This window comes from Heliangelus exortis, chromosome 3, assembly GCF_036169615.1.
Source record: "Heliangelus exortis chromosome 3, bHelExo1.hap1, whole genome shotgun sequence".
NCBI lineage: Eukaryota > Metazoa > Chordata > Aves > Apodiformes > Trochilidae > Heliangelus > Heliangelus exortis.
This window is the reverse complement of record NC_092424.1, coordinates 91,166,968-91,180,424: the sequence shown is the minus strand read 5'-3', so window position 1 is coordinate 91,180,424 and position 13,457 is coordinate 91,166,968. Positions and strand designations below refer to the sequence as shown.

Below are 13,457 nucleotides of genomic sequence, written 5' to 3'. Positions count from 1 at the left end.
AAGAATTATACTTATGAAACCATTAGGCTAACATAATGTTTTTTCTCAAATACGTTCTTATCCTCCAGTACTTTTATTGAAAGTGAGCTGTTCAAGTCTGTCTCATTAGCAGAGAAGGCTTAGGTACTCTATATGTTTATACATTGGCAGCCCCAGAAATGGCTTAATCTCATCAAATCTCATAACTGGCATGCTTTCCAGTTGTATGAGTTTGGATGAACCCGATGGACTCCTCACATCACTTTTACTTTACTCAGAAAATCCCAATTCAGGATATATCTCAAGATTGGGCTGTAACTCCCCTCACAGCCATATAAGCAAAACCTTATTTTTATGGGGCTTATCCTCAGCATGTCAGGCAGGGGATGTCACCTAGGAGCAAGTGCTGGCTGCTCCCCAGAGGAGGTGAACTGAGAGCCAGGGAACAGAAAGGTTTTGTCCTCATGAGCAGGGACACAGCTCCACAGTGCCTGTGCAAGGAGAGCACAGTTTGAGAAAATGAAGTGGTGGTAACCATGGTCATCATAGCCACACAGATCCAGAGTGATGAGGCAGATCCACAGACCTTGCTAATGAACTCCTCAGCCCTGCAGATTGTAAGATCCACTGGCTAGGAATGGAAGATGAACAAGCACAACGCAAAAGTTTAGCACAAAGAATTAGTTGCCATTATAAAAAAATAATTCTGTAGACTGAAATGGGCTCTTCATCACAGAAATTGAAATATACAGACAGGACACTTCTCTGGCTTTTCATAGTCATTTCAGGCAGTTCTGTGGTTCAAAGAAAAGGTCAGACTAGGTGATCACTGTGATTTCTTCTGGCCTTTCTTTCAGTCTGAGACAGTGAATCACCCCTCTACTGACATCCCCTCTTGTATAGATTCTTCAGCTGCATAGAATTGATCACAATCTAATTCAAAATTATGTTCCTATTCAGATAGTATTTCAAAAGCAATGCATCTATTATTTAGAGAATTTATTTATCAACTATGATAAAAATATACTTCACTCCTGCTATTTCAGGGAGCTATAGAAAAAGTCTTAATTTTAAGTAAGCAGCTTCTTAAACCAGATCGTACTTCATCTTCAGAATTAATGTCACATTTGAGATCTAACCCCAAAACTCTGTTGGACATCTAGGAACTGGAAACAAAAAAAGTATTCTCTGAACAATTCAGAAGTCCTCAGTCTACAGCAAGATCTATGCAGCAGAATTTGGGTTTGCTGTGTTTGACTGGGATGCTGACTGGGATGACCTTCCCTTATCTGGCCATCATTCTGATGGAAAGGAAAACTGGGCATACAGACTTGGGGTGGAGGGAAGGGAAAAGGAAGTGCTGCAAACGTTCCATTCAGATTTTCCCCAGCAAAACTGTAAAGTAATTGCATCCTATTACCTACAGAGTAGGATGCCAGAAGTGAAACAAATTCTCCTGTGGAATAAAAAAAAAGAGTAGTCAGGTCTTTTCAGTATCATCTTCCATGATCTTCAAGGGGTAAGTTAAAGGAACTCATGATATGAGAAGTTCTTTTATATAGAGGAATTTTTTGTACATCTTGAGAGCTTAGGAAAATATATTGATGGGAAAAATAGGCTAAGGAAACAAATGAGGAAACTTCATAGCTTTTGATCAGTCCAGGGTTTTCACAATATAGTAAGAAGGAAGCTGTGTCCAGGCTACAACGTTTGTTTTTTCTCCTACACAATGAACGTGCTTCCTTGGTGGATGAAATAATGTTCTATATTTCCTATATGTTGCCAAGAGCTTTGATTCTTCTAAGAAAATATTGGAGATCCTATTTGGATCATTTACCAGTTTGTTTCCAGCTTTGATACAGCTTTAGCAATCAACCTTGGGGCAACAAGGAGGAAAGGGCTGTAGTCTTCACTGATGTCAATGGCATATACACACTGCACCTTTAAAGTTTTCCTTTGAAAGGGAAAAATTAGTGGTTCAGCAAATGGTTATTTCATCTGAAATTTAAAAGTCTGTCACAAATACATTTTCATTCTTTAAAATGCACTCTTCTTTTAAATTCTGGTTCCACTATTGCTTTTCACGTTTAATGAAAAAATTTGAGTGCCTAAATAGTAATGTTCCACTTTTGATATTGTGAGATCATCAGAGTAAGAAATTAAGTTTGAATACTGTTGTTTGGCTAATTAACAGTACTGTAAATAGCACTAATGCTTTAAGTTAACCATGGCATTACTTCATGATAACTGCAGGAACAAGTTCAGAAATACCAGTTGGACTTTTTCATTCCATGTTTTTCTCTAAGCAGAAATGTAAAAAAAAGAAAAGGAATTGTTGGGGAAAAAAAAGAGTTGTATTTTGAAAAGCTAGCAGGATCTCAAACAAAACCTTTTTTCTTTGTAGAAGTGATAGGGATGCCTAAAATCTTGTTCTCTTTCTTTTTTTCCTTTGAAGGACCCAGGCTGTTCAAACAGGAAAAAAACCAAACCAAACCACAACAAAACAAATCAACAATCCCCAACTCCACCAAAAAAAAAAAAACAAACAAACCCCAAAACAACAAAACAAAACAAAAAAAACCCCCACTGAAATAAATCAGATGGATCACTTTGAAGACTAAAATTTTACTTCTCCAAAGTTTCAAAAAGGGAGAAGCACACTACAGCTTTCTCTAGAATGATCCTGCATGATGGCCATACTCAGGGGGACTGTGGAGCACAGAGGCCTTGGTACTCACCTGAGTTATTTAATCAATGGGGGCTCCAAAATGCAAAGACATTTGGGTACCAAATCTACTGAAACCGATGGGTATTTGGTAGTTAAATTATCCAGAATCTTGGTTCTGAACAGAGACTTGTGATTGTTGCCCTAGTTCCTCTAGAAAGATTCCTCAGTATCTTTTGGGTGGTTGTTTCTTACCCTTGATTGTATTCACCCTCTCCCACTGCTCTGGTGAAGAGAATGTGAAACAAACAAGTATTTTTTCTTAAAATTATAGTATTATGTGTATTATCCTACTGATTTCTTGGTGGTTTTGAGAAGCTTAGCAACTCCTCCATTCTGAACCCATGACTGATTAATATTTGTTGTTTTTCCTAACTCACATTCAGACTCATCATCTTTCTGCAAAAGAAATTCTTGACACAATGGGTACTGGAACAACTCCTCTTCTTCATTCTATCACTTCCTTTTATGTTTATGAGGAAGAAATAATATCAGCTGAAGCTGCACCAGTGACAAAGTACTTGAGTGTAGTGCTGAGCCTTCTTTAGCTGAGCCTTTCTCCTCTGCAAGACTGTTGGTCTGAGAATGTAGCTGGCTGACAGTGATGAGCTAGCAGAGATGAAAGATTATGTCTCTTTTCATCTTCTATCTTGAGAAAAAATTATACTAATTTCTGCATGTCAGAACTAGGAATAGTTTTTCTGTCTTCTTTCTGAACTACAACTACTTTAAGGGTAAAAGTTTTCTCTAGAGCTGGAGGGGAGGAAAGAAACTGCTCTTTATTTTTTCTTGCTCTCTGACATGACAGGTTGTTCCATAATATGCTTTTTTTACATAACCATTTGTGGATGGTCTGAAAATAATATTAGAAGTAAATTGTCATTACCTTTTCAGTGTTGCATACATAGATGTATGCTACCTGTAGCTGGACTAGGAGAAAAAAACAAATGTACTTAGCAAACTTAAACTCAGAAATAATTACTTAAGTATATGCTTATTTAATTTTTTCAAAGATTCTGCTATATTCCTCCCAGGTTCATGTATGTCTTTTGCAACTGCCAGCCTGATACCCACCTCACTGGGATCAGTCCATTCCCAAACAATCATGGAAGAATTTTACAGGAACACGCTTTTTAAAATTATTCTTATAATTTATTTTTTGCAAATAACAAGCAAAATGACACTTCAGAAAAACAAAATGTATTAAACAAAAAATCCACAAGCCCTGCAGGTCCCTCCCCTGTTGTCCAATTTCATTTAGCAGCAGGCTTCCAGAGTATTATTTGATCTCAGCACTGAGTCTATTTGAAAATTGCTTCAAAGCAAAAAAGGGTGATGGCAGTGAGAATGTGCCTTGAAGATTCTGGATGAAGATAAAAAAGAAGCTGAGCACAGGAGTTTGGCTTTTGAGGGTGTTTTTTTTAGTTCCCTGATCAGCAAACAGATTCCCACTGTTCTCAAACCTTCTCCAAGTACAGGATTAAGAAAGCAGGAGGTATATTTCTATTATTCTATGATTCTATATCCAAGCACAAGGAGCTTGTGTTTCATTGCAGAGAGACTGCATACCTGCTTAGTCCAGCCATGCCTTAGTGCCTCTTCACATCTGCATATCTCACGTTTCCCTCTACACAAGTCTGATTTTGTGTTAAAATCCCAAAACATCAAGCTTTGTTTTTAACTGCAATGTGGGATCACCATCCTCTTCAAACAGGAGGCACTTTTTAAAGGAAATGTCTACTGGAGGAAAAAAAAAAGGGCCTCCTGCATGCTTGGATCCCTGCCTTGTCCTTGGCTGGCAGCCCCCTGGCCCCTGTGTGACACATTCATTGCACTGCACTCACTGTAGAACAGGGGGAATTTGTTGAAGGAGAAGACAATTTAAACCCCATCAGAAACACGGATTTTCTGATCCATAAAAATTCACCTAACTCCCTCCCTCTCTGTACTTTACCTCCTCTAACTGGGAATCAGAAGTTGGTAACTTGAAGAACCTTACCAGGCCTGTCATTTCTTCTTTTTTTGCATCTTTCCCTGGTGAACTGAAGAGTGACACATTTAGGAACACAAGACAGCAAAAAATGTATGTGTTTGGTTTTTTTTTTTTAATTTTCATCTCAGTATCACACCAAAATCTTTTAAATTGCAGGCATTAGAAGAGCCAGCCAAGACTGCTAGTGTGACTGAAGGCACTGCTTTGGACACCCATTCAGAGGTAGTGCTGTTAGATTTCTTCCAGATCTCCATTTGAAAACTAAAAGCAAAGATTAACTGAGTGAAGTGTCCTCTTTATTTAGATGTGCTCCCCTGCCCAGCTCAGACAACAAACAGAGGAGCTCTGTGCTGTCATCGACCAAGTCCTGCAGGACCCACTGACTATGGTAACTCAACGTTATGTGGGATTGAATTTTTATCTTCCTTTATTTTTTTTTCTCATTACTAATACGTCTGTTCTCTGCTGCAAATCCTTTTCCAGCGCCGATGTGAATCTTCCCCAAGTTTCCTGCAGATGAACACAGAGTCAGATATAGGCAAGGTAGGTAAATAAGCCCAGATGTTCTTTCCAGGTAGACACAGAGTGAACAAAGTCACAACAGTAAGGCCTATGGTAACAGAAAGCTTCAGCCAAGAGATGCAACATCAGTGGAATTGTCTGGTGACTTGAAAGATGTGTATGGACAGAACTGTAACATGGAGTCAGTGCAGTCTGTGTTACAGGATGCTTTCTGGAAGTCAGAAGGATTTGTATCATGAAAGAGAAGCTGCTTATAAAGGTTTCAGAGGCTCGAATTGACAAGAAAGAAATACTTCATTCCTTGCCTTCTCTGTTGCAGGTCTCTGTCCATCTCCCATATTTCATTCCTTCTATAGGTCTTTGCTACAGAGCAAGCTTATGTTTCTAGCTTCAGTGCTTGGAAACATCTTTCAGAACAATTTTTTTTTTTTTTCCATATTCATTAGTGGTTTCCAAGGAAGGAGCATTCCTCTATTCAGTTTGACCCAGGTAAATTTAAAGTGGTAGCCACAGGAAAGTGAAAACCACAGAAACACCATTGGAAACAGGAGAAAAGGAATTTTTGGAAGAGGAACATGCCAAAAAGTTACTGCATTGAAAGTACCCTGTACAATGTCCAGTCCACCATCCAAAAATGGGACACAGAACCAGCATTCCTGAATGGGTATTTTCAATACTCACTTCAAACTTCATTTTAATTTTTGAAATTACTTCTGTCAACCAGCACACAGTGGTGAATCAGGCAGCTGAAAGATGGAAAGCTCTTGCATCCAAAACCTACTTCCTTAGGCAACTGAGAACTGAGCCTTAACCAACTGGAAGGCACCTGTGAGCAGGCATGAAACCAAATAAAGGGGAAATAAAGGGAGTTTACCAGGATGCAGCACAAGGACATGTTTGTGGGGGTTTTTTTGTTAGGAAAAAGTTCTTCACCATGATGGTAGTGGAAAAGTGGAACAGGTTGCCCAAGGAGATAGTTGAGGTCTCATCCCTGGAGATACCCAAGGTGAGGCTTGACAAGGGTCTAAGCAACCTGATGTTGAGGATGTTCTTGCTTACTGCAGGGAGATTGGACTAAATGACCATTAAAGGTCCCTTCTAACCCAAATTATTCTGTGTTTCTATGATTCTGATGACTAAGATAAAGGTTGTGAGGACCTTAGAATGACACGTGCTTAAACTGAAGGTAAAAGAGAGTCACAGACAGGAAGGAAAAAAAGTGTGTGTTCTGAAAACATTTTACTTAGATGAAAACAAATTCTTGCAAATGAGACCATGGAAAGAGGATGTTTCAGGTTATCTTGTGAGCAAACCTAAGTTAATTTTCATGGGACAACCACACCTGTGTCCATTTACTAATAAGCATTTTGTTATAAGAGTTTTCAGAGTTAAAGGCCACCTTTGATAGATCGTAATCAATGCCTTTGAACAGTTAAAAGGAAACAGTATTTTCTACAATAAAAATATCAAGCAAAACTTACATCTTACTATCATGTACCTAATGAAGCTGTCTAGAAAACAAGTTATCTAGAATTTAAGCAATTAATCAGTCATCAAAATAATTACAATATCTTTGAGTTACTCCTCAGTATCTTTTTGCACCTAATTTATATATCTATTTTGTATCAACAAAAGGTGTCAACAACAGCACAGAAAGCAGCTGGGCGTGAAACCAGATATGTAAGTAATTTTATAATTACTCTATATTTTGCATGCAGAAATGTCTAATTTGTCTGCTCTTGCCACAACACTGGGTGATTCTGCACATAGCAGAAACAGGCATCTACTCTTGAATTGAGGTGTTGACTCCAGTGTAGTGTCTATTGATTCACCTGTGTGAATATGATGTTAAAATTATTTATTCACACACTTCTAGTTTGGTTCAAGTGTGGGCCAAGAGCTCAATTATTTGGCAAACAGAGAGCTGTGGGTGCTGAAGGGTGTTTTTGCTTGGACTCAGCCCACACTGAAGGAGACTTATTCTAGTACAAGTCCTTTGGTTCTTGCCTGTGCATCAGAATTTGGGGTTAACTCTTCCTTCCAAAGTACAGAGCTGGCCTAAACTCCACAGTTTAGCCTTAGATGAACAAAAGTTGCTTTGTCACATATACAGATCTTCCAATGTGTAAAGAAAATCTCTATATTGAGTCATCTGTTCAATTATTGACACATTAAACTCAATTAACATTTCAGTTCTCAATAGCACAGTGACTGCAAGTTCCATAATTTACTTATGGCTCATGTGGTGAGAAATCTCTGCTTACTATTCATCATTCAACTTTTCTATTGAACCTCAAATCAAAGCAGTGCTGGCAAAGCAATAGAGGCCTTCCAGTTTTATGCCAGCACAATGCTTGACTGATCAATTCCATTTTAATTCTTGAGTGTGGTGGTATGCATATTTTATTGCATACTGTGATTTTTACTTGACAGATTGTGCTGGCTCATACTAATTAGAAAGGATATTGAAAGAGAGATTTTTAATGAAGCAAAATAGTTTGTTTCAGAGATAGTCCATGAGAACAGAGTATATTTAGTACCTCTTCTGTGCAAATCTCCAGCTTCCAAAACTGTGGCTAACATATGCCATAAATTTAGGCATCCAACTTATATGCCTAGGGATGCAGTAGGGTTTACTTTGCTTACATAGAAAATCACCCTAGCAAGCTCTTCTTTCCCTGTATCCTCTGGAACTTTCTAGATATTAAATCAGTATTTATTACACACTTGTGAATAATGCATCTGATTATGGATGTACTAACCTTTACTATAAATTGTATATGAATGTTGATTTTTTTGAGTCAGAAAGCAGATCAGACAATTGTGTTATCAGACTGTGGTCTCCAGGCTGCAGTTTGGTGGCTGAGCTGGTGGGTCCAGGCCCTCCTGCTGTCTCTGAACTCTGCAGCAGTCTCCTGAGGAATTCCCAGGTGCTATTAGGAAATAGCCCCCACGTGTCAGCTCATCCTCTTGTCTTGCTCTGCCTCCTTGGTAGGATGTGCAAAGGCTATTTCTGATCCAGATCAAAAAGCAGGTGGGAGCTTGTTCTCTGCCCATCATGGCAGGGGTGCAATTGCATCATTTTCCATACAGTTGCCTTTCCCTCTTCCTATTCCACTTCCCACCACTCAAAGTAAGCTCCCCAGGCCAAGGGTGCCCTCATCCCTTCAACCTATGGAGAGCAGCACATTCTGCTACCCTCTGGACTGAGCTGGAGAAGTGCCTGTAAGCATGGTAATTGGTGGTGGACCAGGGGCAGGAGTTGGTGTGGCCGTGTGGCTGTGGCTGTGTGACTTCTGTGGACAAGAGGACATATAGTTCAGGTGGGAACATTTTTCATACAAGATGTATGTTTCATACATCTGCTTTCAAACAGGAGGACTATTTTGGGTCAATCTAACAGCATCTCCATTAGAAATCAGGAACTGAGTATTGTGTGGACTTTTGCTATCACAATATCAAATTGTGACTTGCCCCAGGAGGCCTGTGGTGCCTCATGTGAGCTGCCTTGGAGTAATGATTTTCAGCCAGCCTTTTTTAGCGAATCTATTTTCTTTTTAAAGTCAGTTTTTAGTTTATGCAGCTGAACTAATTCTGCTGGAAAGAATTAAAGTGGTAACTTAGCTATTTAATATTCTTAATCTTTTTGTATGCATGATGTATGATACCGAGATGCTTGTCAAAATGTTGCCTTTAGGGTGTTTTTAGTCAAAGAAAAGCTTTAGTTTATAAGTCCAAGATATGAGAATCGTTCATAGTGTGCAAGTATTATTCATAAACACACATATATACATGTATATAAAGGTGATACCATTACTAATTATTTCAATAGGTTATATGCTGTAGTAGACTAAAAACTGTGCTGAAATATCCTGCCAGTTAACAATTAAAACTGCACAGATTTGCCTTGGCCTCAATTACTGTTTGTCTACACACAAACTTCAGAACCTTTCAAGGATGTAAACGAATGCACAGATACTAAGGGAATGTGTAAAAAGTGCTGAAAAGGTGCTGACTTCAGTGAAATTGCAGCAGTTTGTACCAACTGAGATCTGCAGTTGTCATTTTACAGCTTTTTAAACTGTGTGGCTTTTGATATGATCGCCTTCACAGGTTTATTATAATGCATCTCTGCTGCCTTTAGAGATGCTGCTGCTGATTTTTAATAATACAAACATAAGAATTCTCTAAATAAATTACTTCTGTGGGTATTCAGTGCCCTAGTATACTTACTAAGCATAATTTCCATATAATTTCTGTCACTAAGGACAGCTTTCTTAATTTTAATTCCCAGTTCTAGCAGAACATATGGGCCCACTTACAAGTATATAAAAAAATAATTCTTAAGATTAATTGGAATTTGCAAATTCTTGAATTTTTTATTCATTTTGACAATTCTATAAGAGTTGTTTTCTAAGTTCTACAGACATGAAACAACTGAGAAATGAAAAAATGATGGAATTTGAAATGGCAAAAAATGCAGACAGACATGCAACAATAAGTAGTACTTTATCTGTGGTCTGCTGTACTTACATATATTTCAGGTAGCCCCTTTGAAATGAGATTTACTCTTAATTTGGACCACCGAAGCAAGAGAATTTAATTTCAGCCACTTGCATCTTCAGATCATTCTGAAGTCCTTTGATGTTTTTAAGCTCAGAATGAGACTGGTCATCACTTGATTAGAGGCATTAAAGAGAGTCCCTAGAATGCAAGCAGCTACAAGTAAAACTCTGGTTTGCTTTGTCAAGATGTACTTCTTGTAGATTTAGTGCCAAATCACAGCTGTCCCTGTGTGGGTGGGAAGGTTTCCTCCCCCAGAGGTTGTGTCCAGAGATGTGATTGTGCTCAGTAAGGAGCACTGCCCTCCACCAGGACTCGAGGTGATGCTGTTCCCACCACCAATGGTTAAGTAGAGCCAGCAGGTCCAGAGAGTGATTAAACATCTCAATTTAGCACTTGGGAGTTCTGTAGCCAGATGTCTGCAAGATCTTTGTCATGGGGGAACAAAGGAAGAACATGTTCTTCCCTCTCCAAATGTGCTGGAATTGCTTTTCTGCTTGAAACTGGGAGAAGAGACAGGTGAGTCAACAAAAATCCAGCTGCAGTGGTCCTTCTACAGAGAGTGCAGGCTGTAATGGCACTGACTTGTCTTTTATTAGAGCTACAATATCTAACTGTTTTATGTAGTACCTTTTTAATCACCATGCTGAAGAGCATTAACATTTTAGTCTCAAGGCATGCAAATCACACCAATATCAAGGAAAAGCACGTTTTCTGTACAGAAATACTGTGTTATCCAGAGGAACTCGGAGTTTGGAGGTGATCACCAGAAATCTTTCCACAGCACTGGCAAACAAGCACGTGGCACATGATGATTTCTCATGCAAATACTTTGCATTTAGCACATTTACCCTTGCCCTTGAAAACAGAGCTCAATGTATACTCAGAAAAAAATGTAAGGCTAAAGTAGGATTGTTCTGGTTTTCATAATCAGAAGGTTTAGAAGATTGGACTGAGCTCCCCACAGAACTGACTGTGTTAATAACACTGATGCTGCACATTAACAGAGAAAGGCAGATGCAGAAGTGTCAGGATTTACCTTTCAAGATTAGATCGAGATGAAAAAGTGACATGCTGTTGCACATAGAAAGAAGTATCCCTAAATTCCTAACAACAGGCATTCATATTTGATTCTACCCAGAGGTAAAATATTTTAAGCTGTCATGAGTTGCATAAACCACTGCATCACTGGTAAAAGCTTTTGTACCTGGGAATACTGCTTTCCATGTGTTTTTCCTCTCCTAGGTCTCAGAAAAATACAAATGAAATGGCAAATGCACTACTTCAGAATTAGGGATCATTAACAGTGAAACAGTGAACCATCATCAGAGAAAAAAAAAAAAAAAACAAAACTGTTTTGGATTTTTCTTCTGTCATTGCTGTACTAACTATGATACTGTATGTATCATAGTTTTCATTTTTGAAATGATGTTTTCATTTTTGCAGGCCAGCCTTTACAAATCGGCACCAATGATGACAGAGAGTCAGCTGGTATGTAACACAAAGCTGTGCTATGCTATTTTTTGAAATTTGCACAAACACAAAATCTTAAGTAATTTGTATTTGCTTTCCTTGACCTTGAAAGAAGCTGCAGTCAATACCCTCCTGCAAAGCTGCATTGCTTCTACAGAGGTGCATTGCTTCCTTCTGTACTGAATATACACTGAATATATACTGGTCTAAAGAAGTATAAATACTCACATTACTTATAGATTCATGGACCAATTGACAGACTAGTCTTGCTAAATCTTGTGATGCATGACAACTATAGTCTACTGCTGATTCTTGGACTCTTCTAATATTCTACTTCTAATATTCTAATTTTGTTTATATAACTTATTATATAATACATATTCACATATCAATATGTTACATAAAATAGTACATTTAAATTATATATAAATCACATACATTGTACATGTTATATTATATGAAGATTACATTAATATATTTTATAAATTATAACTTATTTACACAATAAATGTAAAGCTTTGGTGAAATGCAGCTGTATTAAGCAGTATTCTAGTGGCTTATAACCATTTCATTCTTTTGGCAGCTCCTTTGATTTTTTTGCTTTTTAAAATAACTGTTTTAATTAACTATATGCTTTACTTCACTTTGTTTAAATTGAGATCATTACCTTCTGCATGGTTTTTGTTCAGATGACAATGCTGACTCTGAGCACATTGTGATCTCTATTTGTGAATTATTCTTCAGTAGCAACATTTTGACTGAATTTTTGCAGGATTTATGATCCAACTTCTTACTTCCCCTCTTGTGGAACCTCTGACCAGCTACACCAGAGACTGGTTACTTATGGTCACCAGAAATTTTTTATCTATACCTCTCAACTATGTGACTTTTATTCAAGGGAGAGGTGAAGGACTGGGCAGAGTGACACTGTGATTGTCACCAACAGATTTTCTAAGATGACCAAAAATGACTCATGATAAAAAAACACAAAGACATACCCAGCATGACAATGCTGCATACAATACTGCATTATCATTAATTGTAACTTTTTTTCTTTGTATTTTAAGTAAACAAGACAAAAATAATGTGGGACCAGGCTTGCACACCTCAGTACCATTTTCCTAGATTTTTTATGTTTCAGAGGTTTTAAAACTGGAACAGTCATTCATGGGTTTTGAGTGTGCAATGGAAGGATTTATCAATCAAAATGTGTTTACATACAAAAATAACAAGAATAGAGTCACATATATTTAGAGAAAATATAGAAGGAGATATCTATAGTTTGTGTGCAGGTCTAAATGACAGTAACAGAAAGAAGAGTTTCTTGCATGAAAGGGATTGTGGATAGGAGTTGTAGGGACTTGAGGCTGGACAGAAGATGAATTCAAACATTTGAAAGAAGAAAAGCATTAGAGAAAAATAGATAACAATCTTCACAGAAGTTAAAGCTAGAGTGTTTCAGCTGTATATTTCTATGGCTTATTTTTTGGGGGTATTTTAGATATTACTTGGCAGCTTGAAATATTTTTTCTAATTAACTTATTTTGAAGCACATGTACAACTTGAGGTTCCTGTGTTTCCTACATATAAAACCATTGCTCCCAAAGCTTCATGAAATGAATTAAATCATGGCTGTGAACATGACACTTCAAGAATTATGTTGTGATTGCTTTAAAATAAAGCAGTACTAAATTCAGCATCTTTTAAGACCCACTTCAGGTCTCTAATGGCATCAAACACAGCCTAGTTGTCAGGTCCAACATAACATCAGGTGTCATGGGTGCATTTGTTCACACAAAATGATTTAATGGCTTTTAGGCACTGATGAGTGACTGCTGGAAAGCAGTCCTTGCCATGGATCTATATCCATACTTTCTTAAGCACCAAACTCCAGGCACTGCTTACGTGAAACATGTCAGCAGTACTGAGGAGTGGTTCCTACAGACCCACCACAAATGGAAGTAGGAAACGAAAGAGATTCATGATATGCCAAAGGAAAATGTGAGTGAAGATAACCTAAGTGGGCTAAAATTTTCCTAAAGAAACAGAAGGAAGCAGAGAGGGAAGCAGAGAGCAGCCTCAGTGCTAAGGCTGCCTTCTCCTTATCCTCCCCCATGCCACCAGCCTGGTCAGTGATCAGTCTCTGGGCAAGCCTGATTCCTTTTCTGGTCTCAAACTTGCAGAGTTGCTCTTCTGCTGGTT

The 13,457-nt window shown here is 38.1% G+C and overlaps 1 protein-coding gene across 10 annotated transcripts in view; it reads left to right on the top strand.

Annotated features, from left to right (window-relative positions):
* MLIP (muscular LMNA interacting protein) overlaps positions 1-13,457 on the top strand; it is a 104,718-nt gene that overhangs the window by 58,741 nt on the left and 32,520 nt on the right. For 9 of the 10 annotated variants that reach the window (XM_071741718.1, XM_071741714.1, XM_071741717.1 and 6 more), the window contains 5 exons: positions 4,854-4,919; positions 5,002-5,085; positions 5,181-5,240; positions 6,855-6,899; positions 11,229-11,273. In XM_071741718.1, the coding sequence (XP_071597819.1) occupies positions 4,854-4,919; positions 5,002-5,085; positions 5,181-5,240; positions 6,855-6,899; positions 11,229-11,273 (300 nt within the window). The remainder of the gene's footprint in view (positions 1-4,853; positions 4,920-5,001; positions 5,086-5,180; positions 5,241-6,854; positions 6,900-11,228; positions 11,274-13,457) is intronic. The other variant, XM_071741711.1, reaches the window with a different exon arrangement.